This window comes from Ruditapes philippinarum, unplaced genomic scaffold (genome assembly GCF_026571515.1).
Source record: "Ruditapes philippinarum isolate M1 unplaced genomic scaffold, ASM2657151v2 ctg6543_1_1_1_1, whole genome shotgun sequence".
Lineage (NCBI taxonomy): Eukaryota > Metazoa > Mollusca > Bivalvia > Venerida > Veneridae > Ruditapes > Ruditapes philippinarum.
The window spans coordinates 75456-87602 of record NW_026861258.1 but is presented as its reverse complement, the minus strand read 5'-3'; the positions used below and the strand labels follow the sequence as shown (position 1 = coordinate 87602).

Sequence of the window (12147 nt, the reverse complement as noted above, 5' to 3'; positions counted from 1 at the left end):
ATAACAAACGAACAGATTCGCTTCCAGTTGTTTTTAACAAGAAAATTGTATGTGTAAATATATAATTTATAAGATGTAAAAAAAACTGATATTGTATATATAATAAAAAGAGGATATACAAATAAACATTCCCAATAATATGGGAGCCCTTATAAAGAGGTGGATGAAATAATGGGAAGGAAAAACACTCCCAAATCGGCCTATGAAGTTCAGCTTAGCATCCTTGATGATGTTCCGGCCTTTATACTATATGAACTACATGAACACATATATATATATATATATATATATATATATATATATATATATATATATATATATATATATATATATATATATATATATATATATATATATATATATATATATATATATATATATATATACACGGATTGTCAATTAAAGTCCGTGATATATATGACCTTCAATTAATGCATCAAAATCAAAATAATTAAGTCCAATTAAAACTTTAACAAGGAAATAATGTATAATTTAATTCAAATGATGAAAGAAAGGAGATAACCTCAACAAAAAGTGTTATCAGACATAGTGCAGCTATCTTTTCATTTTGATATATATGCAAGTATTTATAATGAAACGTTTTTGTCCGCTTAAAGTATTTACAAAGTACTTCATATATAGTTTTGTTATATAAAAATTGTCAAACTCTTGTTATACATATACGCTTTAAACTATAATCCCTATAATATGGCTTGAAATTTATGCTGAATAAAATATATGTTATGGTAATAGTTTGGATATGCTATGCTATGCTATGCTGCTATATACCATACGCTATGCTATGCTATGCTATTCTATGCTGTGATATGCTTAATATATACGGTATATATTCAGATGAAAATGATAGTTCCTGATGGGCTTACCGTCCAGAAAATAGTGTAAGTATTTCTACCTTTAATTCAGGTCGATTTCCGTTTTCTGGATAAAATTGTTTTAGGCAAATACTTGCTTAACACTACTACTATTGCTTTTTGCAGACAGCCCCTGCGTTATGTTGAAAATCGCCAAAAAACGTAGGGATTTTGACGCATCGAACATAGTGATATATATTTCCACTTCTTTTGAGGAAGCTGTGTTTGGAAATACATTTATAGCTACCGGATCTATAACTGTGTCTGAGTTTCTCAAGTGTTAGTCCAATTGGTAGTCACTGGTAGCAGAGTTCTGTAAAATGACTTGAAAACAAACTTTATTTTGAATATGCCGAAGCGAGATGGATAACCGCTGGCTTCCTTGTACATTGTTATAGTTAATATAGGTGGCTCAAACAAAATAATTACCAGGATTCTAATTTTATATAACATAACATAACATAACATAACATAACATAATCTTTATTTGGCATAAAATAGCATGAGCATACATATAGCCAATATACTTTCAATATCATATGAAAAGGGATAAACGTGTTACAAACATTGTACAATATTTAACAATTAACAGAAGAATGGTACAAAACAACAATTAATACTGAACAGAATAGAACAATAATTTAACTTCTTAAAAGTTATATACTTTCAGTTTATTTTATTCTAAATATTTTGTAATTCTCTTTTTTGAAATGCAAAGTATAAATATTTTGATAGATTGATAATTTCTTTAGGATTTCTACTTGTCATCAGTAATTCGAATTTTTTAATAGTAGGCCACCTACAAAAATATGGTTTTAGATACTGTTTCCTTAAGTTATAATAATTTGGGCAAATAAGGAGGAAATGAAACTCATTTTCAATTACATTCATAGTACATTTTTGGCATTTTCTTTCTTCCCTAGGCGTTCCTTGATGTCTACCTGTTTCAATGGCAAGATTATGTGCTGACAGTCTAAATTTTGTTAAAGCTATTCTGAATTTATTCGTATTTATAACACTTAGATATAAGTCTTGATTAAATTCATGTTTGAAAATACAATAGGAAGATAATCTACTTGAATTATTTATTTTTCTATACCAGTCTTGTTTATATATGTCCAAAATTCTGTTTTTTATAGAAATGAAATTATTTTGATTAGCAGTATGACTTAACCATAAATTAAACATCCCTATCTCCTGAAGAATAGATTTGATATGGTAGGCCCAATTTTTCCCTCTATATGAATTTTCGTTGTCAGCGTCAATTTTAAGTATGTTGTACATTTGTTTAAGTAAACAATTTTCTTCGAGATTTATAATTTTTAGCCAATATTTAATAAGTATAATTTTTCTTTGAATTCTCATTGGATGTCGGCCAAGCTCTCCGTATAAACACTCTAAATTTGTTGACTTCCTAACATTAAGTATTTTTCGTAAAAATTTACAATGAACTAATTCAATATCCTTTGCTTCGTCATATCCAAATACTTCGGCCCCATAATTAAGAATAGAACTAACAAGACTGTCGAAAAGCTTGCATTTATCCACGACTTTTAATTCTAACTGATTGAATACAATAAATAGATTATGAAGAGCGTAAAGGGAATGTTGCGCAAGAGTTTTTTGGGTGCGATTCCAATGACCGTTCTTGAATAGAGTCACTCCTAAATATTTGAATTGTGTTACAATTTCTAATGACTCGTTATTTAGTCTGAAATCGTAAGAAGAATGTCTTCCTTGTTCAAAAATCATTATTTTTGTCTTTTTTTGTATTGATTTTCATACCCCAATTGAAACAATAAAGTTGTAAATCATTGAGCATTGACTGTAAGGCTTCCAGTGTGTGCGCAAAAATTCTGCGTCGCCTGCAAACAAAATAACAAAAAGTTTTATCTCATCGATGGTAAACAATCCTTCAATATTATTATTTATATTATTAACTAAATCATTTACGAAATAGAGAAAAAGTAAGCTAGAGCTGGGATCCCCTTGTTTTGCGCCTATGTTAGATTCGAAAAAGTTGGATACAGAATTTTTGTATTTAATTGCCGCTTTCACAGACATGTACATACTTTGAATCGCCTTAACAAATCTAGAGCTGACATTTTCTTGGAAAAGTTTAATGAATATATACGATCTTTCTAGCTTATCAAAACATTTTTCAAAATCGACAAATGCTGAGTAGAGTTTCTTCCCCTGAGAGAGTGTTTTCGCAATAACAGAATTCAAAAGAAATATACAATCGGCTGTAGATTTACCTTTTTGGAAGCCGTATTGATTATCAATTATTTTTTGGTGCTTTTTGGACCATTCGGTTAAGCGATTCAGAAGAACTTGTGAGTATATTTTTGAGATAATATTTATCAATGTAATACCCCTGTAATTTTTTGCATCCTCCTTATCTCCGCTCTTAAAGATTGGTACTATTATGCCTTCCCCCCACGAGATTGGATATTCTCCACTGACATATATTTTATTGAAAAGTAAATGAAGTGTTTTTGATATTTCATCAAATGAACATTTATACATTTCTGCCAAAAGAGAATCTATCCCGCTACTTTTATTATCATTTTGCGAAAAAACAGCTTTTCTGATTTCTTGCATTTCAATTTCTTTATCAAGATCTTCGTCATATATGTTATAGTTTATATCTGCAGAACGGCTGTTTGTTTCAGTACTGTATAAATTTTTAAAATGATCATAAAGCTCATTCATGTTTAAAGAATCTGCTTCTGACTGTTTCTTTGCGTATTGCTTTTTAACTTTGCTCCAAAATTTCTTTGGTTGATATTTCCCTAGTTTATTTAAGTTGTCTTTTTGTTGGAAATTGTATTTTCGCTTATTTATCTTCTTAACTTTTGTATAATTTGCTCTTTCAAAAATAAATTCCCTTTTAAATTGTTCATTTGATCTATTTTTTACAAATTTATTTCTCTTCTCTTTAAATTTTTGTCTAGCGTTAAAGCACTCTTGATTAAACCAGGGCTGTTTAAGTTTATTTTTACAAGAATTATTGTGTTTACGCTTAACGCTAAAGACATTAGATGCACATTCGTGTAAAATTTCAGTAAACTTATCTGCAATACATGTAATATTAACATTTTCGTTGCTACAAATCTGTTCATTTACATCATTTAATATGTTCCTTTTTGATCGAAGAAGGTTTAAAAATGATTCCCTTTTATTTTCATCCCATTTAATAATGGTTTCACATTGTTCAGTTTGATTAGAGTTATCGTTTACTTTATTACAAGGAATATTAAAACTTAATCCGTTATGGTCGGAAAATTCGTTTGGTTCGGCGACTGAAAAGTCAGAAATGCAATTCAAATCATTCATGTGTATAAGTAGGTAATCTACGACGCTTGATCCGTTAATTGAACAAAATGTACTTTCCCCAATATTGGCGTCCCTATGGAGCCTCCCATTACATATGATATACGATGTTGTTTGACAAAATTCAATTAAACGTCTACCTAGGCTGTCAATCAATTTATCTTTAGATACACGCGGAGGAATTTCAACATTACATGATAGTCCATTTTCTTGATCAATGTAGTTATCATACGATAATATTTCTAATTGATTTGAGGTTCTACTATTTAAATCTCCTAAAATAAAACATTTACCTAACAGATTATACTTTTCTAGACCAGATTCAATTTCATCAAAAAAGGAGAAATTGTCTGTGTTAATTACCGTGGAACTATTTGGTGTTATATAAGTACAGCACAAATACATTATATATAAAAAATGTATCAATAAATGCATTATACTGACATTTTGATTGTTGTATCAAAATTATTAAGCGTTTTAAGAAGGTCCATCCTTCTATACTTTCCAAATACCAAAAGGGCATGGTATCAAATGCATATAGTACCCCATATATATATAAGCGTAGAGCCTCGTTTTCATAAAAATCTATTTCAAATGCATATCATACTTCATCTAGCCTCGTTTTCATTTTCCGAGAGTATCAAATCCTTATATGTATGAAAGAAATATGTTAGTATAGTTCCTTAAAAAGCTAATGACGCATATATCTATATAATCATTGACAAAACGGTAGGAACCTTTTTAAGAACAGCAACATAATATTTTGTTCCGGAGCATTTTGTTCAAATAACGTACAATATTATATTATACATGTGTGTTAAATAACAGAGACATTGTTTGTCATAACATTTTCAAGAATCAGTCATAAAATTATGGAAACAATATAAATTAACTGTTAATAGTTTTTATTAAAATATTTCATTACATATAATTTTACACCCTTTAAGGTTAATATATGAGCCGTGTCACAACAAAACCAACATAATGGGTTTGCGACCAGCATGGATCCAGACCAGCCTGCGCATCCGCGCAGTCTGATGTTCGCTTACAAACCCTATTACAAGTAGAGAAACTGATAGCGAACAGCATGGATCCTGATCAGACTGCGCGGATGCGCAGGCTGGTCTGGATCCATGCTGGTCGCAAACGCACTATGTTGGTTTTGTCGTGACACGGCTCATATATGTTATCAGTGTGTTGTATTGTGGTTAAATAAGCCTTTGATAAAGGTGTTTATGTACATGTATATGATAATCACAGCATGTATATGATACTCACAGGTTTGCACCTGATAATGTCATTGTTATGTCGTAAATGTATATAAATCAAATGAAAAAAATATTTGAATTTTAGTTATAAATTATCTACACATACATTCAAATAGGAAAATGTGACTAAATTATTTATGGCATATGTTTGTTACGTTTTTTTCCTCTAATGTATTTTTAAAAGTGCATATACAGTGCAAAAATGAAGACGATATCCACCGAAGATTCAAAAAGACCTTTAAAAACGGTCATAAATGGAGACGACAGTATTTCCGGTTATGGAACTATTTCCGGTGGAGCACCAGCAGAGCTGACGTCATGGAGACGTTATCTAATAGGACCTCTTTTATCGGTTTATATGTTTGGTTACATGATGTCATATTATACCATTACAGAATACACCAATAAGACGTGGCATGACATAAAGTTTAAAGAAGCAAATGTTTCTGTAAACAGTTCGTCCTTATCTGTGTGTGTTGCAAATAAAAGTAGTCCAGAATTCAAACTTGAGAGTGAAGCGACGTCTATGGCTGCACAATATATGGTCTATTATAGTTTATCTCAAGGTATTCCAGCCGTAGTGTCGAACCTTATTCTTGGCTCGTATACAGACGCACTAGGCAGGAAATTTTTACTTGGCGTAGGAATTTCTGGAACTACATTACGGTTGATATTTTCGGTTATTATCATATATTTCAAATTTAATATGTTATATTTCATTGGAGCATGCTTCATAGAAGGTTGCACAGGCCAGTATGCCACATTCCTTCAAGTATGTCTTGCATACGCGGGGGATATTACCAAACCTGGCAAGCAAAGAACTAATGGAATGGCATATATTATGTTTATGCTTGGAAGCTCATTAACTTTGGCCAGTTTTGCAGCAGGATATCTTATACAAAATTATAACTTCTACGTTCCTTTGGCAGCTGCCGTAGTCCTTCTAACAATAGCTTTTTTATGATGTTGGTTCTTCTACCAGAATCATTTCCGCCGGAGAAAAGAAAAACAAGCAAATCTCTAAGGGAAGTAGTTGGACACAGTTTCTCATTTTTCATATCTAAAGACTATGGCAACAACCGATGGAAATATCAGTTTTTACTGCTAGCCCATGGTTTTTGCGACTTTAGCTTTCTTGGACGCATAGGTACAGAAACCATTTATCAAATGTCCACGCCATTTTGTTGGAGTGCTGAAAAGGTAAATATACAAGTAGTTTTATTATTTAATCACGATTTTTAAGATAAATACGTGTATTCAAATTAATTGTAAAAAATGATACGTGAATTCAAAAGATTGTATTTTACACCTTGTATATGTGATCTTTGCCCAGCAAAAACTCTTACTTAATATTTCAATATTATGAGCGATGCATTCGTTTCTACCCCCTTTCTTTACAGGTTGGGTTGTATGGGGCGGCAAGGACTGTTGGGATGATGGTGTTTGGAGTGTGGTCTGTAAAATTCTTTCAGCTATTTTTACCAGATGTCAGTATTGCTATGATAGGTGTATTGTCCTACGCCGGATGTTTCATTATAACAGCACTAGCAAACAACAGCGCAATGCTTTATTTAGGTAGTTCTTTTTTTCAAGTATAGAAATTAATACAAGATGGCAAAAATCACGAGATCTTTTGATGAACTAGATCCGAGATATGCAGAATATAAAAACACATTTATGGGTCAAACAAGTAAAGAAAAAGGTAGTTATTTCGTGTTATAGACAATTCAAGAGACTAGTAGCACCGTATCCTCTGAACGTTTTAATGATCCAATCTAATTATATTTTATAATATTAAAATCTATATACAATGTGTATACCATTGATACTACATATTTTGATAAATACACCAACAATAGCAAGGGGTCAACCTTATAAGTACTTAAGTTAAAATATGATGGGTATATGAACAATTATGAGTGTATGTTCGTGAACTTGGATTGTGTGACTTTTTAATGATTTTAAGCTATATTTGTTAAATATGAAATGTTTTTGAAAAAAACAAAAAAAAAACAAAAAAAACAAATATCAGCATGCTATTCAACAGTTCTATGTTACCATTCTTGTCTGGTCATTTAATGCATTGCTGTTTGAGAAATTCTTATAGTGGTTCATTCTGTTGAGTCAAACACCGAACATGATATTGGTGAGGATGACGATGGTCATAGTCTTGCTCCGTAATGGTGTAAAACAAATATACAAACCATTGATAGGTCATTTCTTTGGGAACCAGGAGCGAACGAATGAAACATCGATCATTGTTTCAAAGATTCATATTACGTTGGTCCTCCACTAATTATGCACCAGACATTTTCAAAGATCCATATAAGATTGTCCCCCGCTAATTATGCACGAGTCAATTTTGGAGATCCATAATTTATATAACGTTTGGTCCCCGATAGTTATGCACGAGACAATTTCGGAGACCATGTAGAGTTTGCCCCTGGTAATAATGCACGAGACAATGTCGGAAATCAATATAAGGTTGGTATCCTGCTTTAAATGTAAGAGAATTTGTTGTTTATATTTCTAGCGGCGGCTGTGTCAAGTTTTGGGCCATTAGAGTCGATAGTTATAAGAAGTGTCGCGTCCTCATTATCTGAACCTAGTAAACAAGGTAAACTTTCAGTTCATTACTTTTAGTTTAATCTGAAATGAACCAATAATGTAAAGTTGAAAAGATCTCTTTAAGTAAAATAGACTGGATATTCTGAATGAAAATATCTAATTACGAGACAAAAATGATACATTATTATATGTGGAACAATTCTTGGTCATCATAATGTAAAGTGTCATCGATTTCCGTCCGATTTTCACGAAACTCCAACCGTACTGTGAAATAACAAACGGAGGGGTTTCATGGATGTCCGTCTGTAATTAATATTATATACTGATATGTCGCCAGTTGACCATAACATTTTCATTTTGACATATAAACTGCACTAAAAAGTGAACTAATGAACTTTTCGTCGGCAAACATTATTTCAGGCGCTATATTTGCAGCGTTCGCATCTGTAGAAATCATTGTTAATCTTCTTAGTAATGTTGGAACCAGTGCCATATACTCTGTCAGTGTGAAGTTCATGAGAGGCTTCGTATTTTTAGTACTGTCGTCATTTGATGGTATTGCTTTCGTTCTGCTCATGTAAGTTCGCAATTCATTTCGTTTACTTTTCGCGTATTTATGTTCGTCTGCTGCTAGAACCATCTTTTTTTTCAAAAGGTACACACAACTTTGAATAAAGCAAAACGAATTCTCCAGCTATATGAATGATCAAATCAACGTTTATGAATTTTAAGTTCACATTTCTACAATAAACACAAGCTATTTAAGTTAATCATATGCTGTTAATGACACATGAAATGTTGAGTGTTCAATAAGGTCCTCCTTGTGCTGATGTAAGTCCATTATCAGGTATTCGTCTGTGGAGTAAGCCCGGGAAGTTTCTTCTGCCACTAAGATTTGCAAATTAATACCATTATCCATGTTGATTTGATGCCAAACATAACAAAGGGAACAAAGAAATAATATCATTCTTATAGGTGCTGTAAATAATTGCATGTTTCGTATATAGGTATGTACCTTATGGGTATTTGTTTATAATTCAAAGCCTCTGCTCTGAAAACTTTATTACATTTCGTATTTACTTTACTCTAGGTAACATTTCTGAAATTGCATAATGAAATTGTCCTGCCCTGAAGTTCGAACTGTTCATGTTTGAGTTTCAAAAAGCTTTTGAGAAGACGTCATCAGAGTCTGGTCAGATGTTCTCTACTGTATACTGTACACGTCATTCTATGCGCTAGATAATAACTAGATTTTCACTGTCCAATCTTTCAGAATTGAGAAATGTGTATCTTAACCATAAAACTTTTTATTTTATTTCTTGCTGTGATAGTTTTTTTTCTTTATACATATATTTCAGAATATTATTGATTGGATGGAAACGTGAAGAAAGAAAGATAACTGTGATGAAGATATGATAATCTTTTATTTGCTATACAGTGCGTAAAGAATGATTACGTTTTGTGTTGACGGTGTGTACAAAGCAACATCTCGTCTGCTGCTTTGCATAAACATTGTTATACTGTGACTTAATTGATACATATTGTTTTGTTGGATCAAGCCATGACGTGACTGACTCAAGACATCGTGTTGACTCCGTCATTGCATCGGTACAACGAGCCACGACGACTATTTTGAACATGCACAAAACAAATTCCGAAGGTGAGCGTTTTCAGTGGGTCGCGGAGTAAAACGCCATAGGGACCCATAGCCGGGGTTGAAACCCTGTGACAGTTTGCTAAATTTTGTTTGTCGAGAAAAATCAAGTTCGAAGTACGAGTACGTTTTCCTTAAAATACTGATAAAAATTCGCGGGTGTGACGGGGGTGTTACAAATGAACAGAATTTTAGCAATTCAAATTCTACGGTATCAATTTGTAATGAATCCATATCTTTAAGTCAATACGATGTAAAAAAAAAACATACCGGTATATAACTTAAATGAGTAGAACAGAACAGTTCTATTCTGTTGTTGTTGCTTTTTTGTAAAACAAAAAAAAAGAATCTATTAATTGATGCGAATTGGGTTGTTGTTTAAATTACATTTATTCCTGATCTCGTAAAATTAAATGAGTTTGATAATGTGGGCATACACGTGCTTTCATTCATTTGAATTTGGCAAACATTTAATGAATAGACAAGCAATGGCATTAAATAATGTTAAGAATAAGATCCTAATTTCATTATATTTTATCACTCCACATTTTTGCAGGCTATGTATCAAAATGTGTATGTATCATAATAATTCTATGAGGTATATAATACCAAGAACTTTCAAACAAGGAATACGTATCTTTTGGCAGGGGAAGGGGATATCAATTCTTTTATATTTCATCGGAGGTAGCTAGTACAAGGACTCGGCAGTTGTCCCATCGTAGAGGCGACCCTTGTTCTTTGACATGCCCGGGATAGAGCAGCTATACATTAAGTGACTTCGGTTTTTAAGGTCTCATCTGGAAGATCATTTGTATTGTTAGTGTCAGAATGGGGGATCGAACCTTTGAACATTGATTAATTAACCATCGCGTTACCACTGAACCACATTCCAATGACCTAACAATAATTTGAGAGACTAGTGACACCACCGGAAACTCATATTGGCGACTCCCTACAGAATACTGATTTTCTTTATTGTTGGTTAGTGCAACAGATTAAGAAATTATTCTGGTCCGTTTCTGTGGCATGCAAGGTGTAAAACACTATTACAGAGGACGCTAGTTCTTAATTGAGTCTCGTCTGCAAATGTTGTTGGATTAGCGCGGGATCGAAATCAAGACCTCTATATCTGATATCAAATACAGTCAAACATGTATTAAGCGACCGCGCAAGGGAAACACCCAAAACAGTCGCTAAATGAAACGGTCTCTTAAGACAGCATGATGTTAAAGTCAAAATTTATAAATGACACCTTTCTTATGCGATAGGAATGTTTTTCAACTTCATTTTTATATAAATTATGAATAATTAGTACGCTCCGTTAACCTAAATGGATGCAAATGTAAAAAATAAATTTCTGATATTTATTGACAAAACAGTTTTGATCCATTACGTACATGTTTGACATTTTTTCCAGAATTTTTTAACTTCTCCGTTGTTTTTCCTTGTCTCCAACACGAAAACGCTATTAGTGATGATGTATTTTGTTGTGCATTTTTTCATTTGAAATAAACAAACTACGATTAATTTAATTGCTGATCAAGTTCAAGGTCAATTCGATGCAGTCTAAATGTCAACAAGCGAAGTGTATACACCATCTCAGTAGGGGCGGAGCGTTGCATTGTTTATCCGATATTATTGGATAATACACGTCAAGCGTATACTTAACTTCATTTGCATACGCTAAAACGGTGTGGGAAATAGAGTTTTTCACACGTTTATTTATTGTGTTTTGATTGTTGACACTTGTGACATTACGAGGTGGCGTTCTCTAAAAACACAACTACTTGACAGGTAAAAGTGGTAGTTTAATGAAAAGATTGATCTCAATTAGGTGACTAATTAGCGGTCGCTGGTCGCGTTGAGCAAAAGTCGCTTAATACATTAAAGGTATAGAGGGAAAATGATCGGGGGGCATTTAAAGTGGTCGTTTAAGACAGAAGTCGCTTAATACACGTGGTCGCATGGGCAAGTTAGACTGTAATCACCACTGCGCATGCTCTGACAGAATACAAGATGCGGAGAGTGTTGACCTTACGAAATAAGTGTATAATATTTTACTGTTGATGTAAGGAGTAAGTCAAGTGTAATCTGTAATAAAGATCTAACACGTCAAACTTAAAGTAATTTCACTGTAATGCTTTCCCGCCAAAAAAAAAAAACAAACACAAAAACACATAACATCGGCCAATATTAATATCGTAGGGAATCGGTTATTTCCGGAATGTTATTTTTTTTCAAAATCTTGGACATTAAGATTATTAACAATTACTCATCCATTATCGCTATGCACTAAATTTCGGTTATGAACGAATACCAAAGATCGTGAATAATAATCTTCCGGAAATGACCGATTTATTACGATATTGGCCGGTGTTAAATTTTATTTGGCGGGAAAGCATTACAAAAACATACATTTGTTTCCTATTCGCCACCAAAAGGAATCAGC

General features: G+C 32.6%; 2 protein-coding genes across 2 annotated transcripts; both read left to right on the top strand.

The window, feature by feature from the left end:
* Window positions 1–5472: 5472 nt before the first annotated feature.
* Window positions 5473–6440, top strand: LOC132715064 (uncharacterized). Its single transcript, XM_060698038.1, has one exon. It carries the CDS (start codon window positions 5679–5681, stop codon window positions 6438–6440), a length of 762 nt encoding a protein of 253 aa, XP_060554021.1. The 5' UTR covers window positions 5473–5678.
* LOC132715065 (lysosomal proton-coupled steroid conjugate and bile acid symporter SLC46A3-like) lies at window positions 6437–10221 on the top strand. Its single transcript, XM_060698039.1, has 5 exons — window positions 6437–6676; window positions 6877–7051; window positions 8010–8093; window positions 8465–8621; window positions 9403–10221. Exons 1-5 carry the CDS (start codon window positions 6437–6439, stop codon window positions 9458–9460), a joined length of 714 nt encoding a protein of 237 aa, XP_060554022.1. The 3' UTR covers window positions 9461–10221.
* The last annotated feature ends 1926 nt before the right edge of the window (window positions 10222–12147 follow it).

What these genes read in the sequence shown, in the direction of transcription:
- LOC132715064 (XM_060698038.1), top strand. Translation starts at nt 5,679, where the DNA reads ATGAAGACGATATCCACCGAAGATTCAAAAAGACCTTTAAAAACGGTC.
- LOC132715065 (XM_060698039.1), top strand. Translation starts at nt 6,437, where the DNA reads ATGATGTTGGTTCTTCTACCAGAATCATTTCCGCCGGAGAAAAGAAAA. An exon ending in CAGCGCAATGCTTTATTTAG is followed by an intron (nt 7,052 to 8,009) that starts GTAGTTCTTTTT and finishes TTATATTTCTAG; the next exon opens with CGGCGGCTGTGTCAAGTTTT. An exon ending in ATTGCTTTCGTTCTGCTCAT is followed by an intron (nt 8,622 to 9,402) that starts GTAAGTTCGCAA and finishes CATATATTTCAG; the next exon opens with AATATTATTGATTGGATGGA.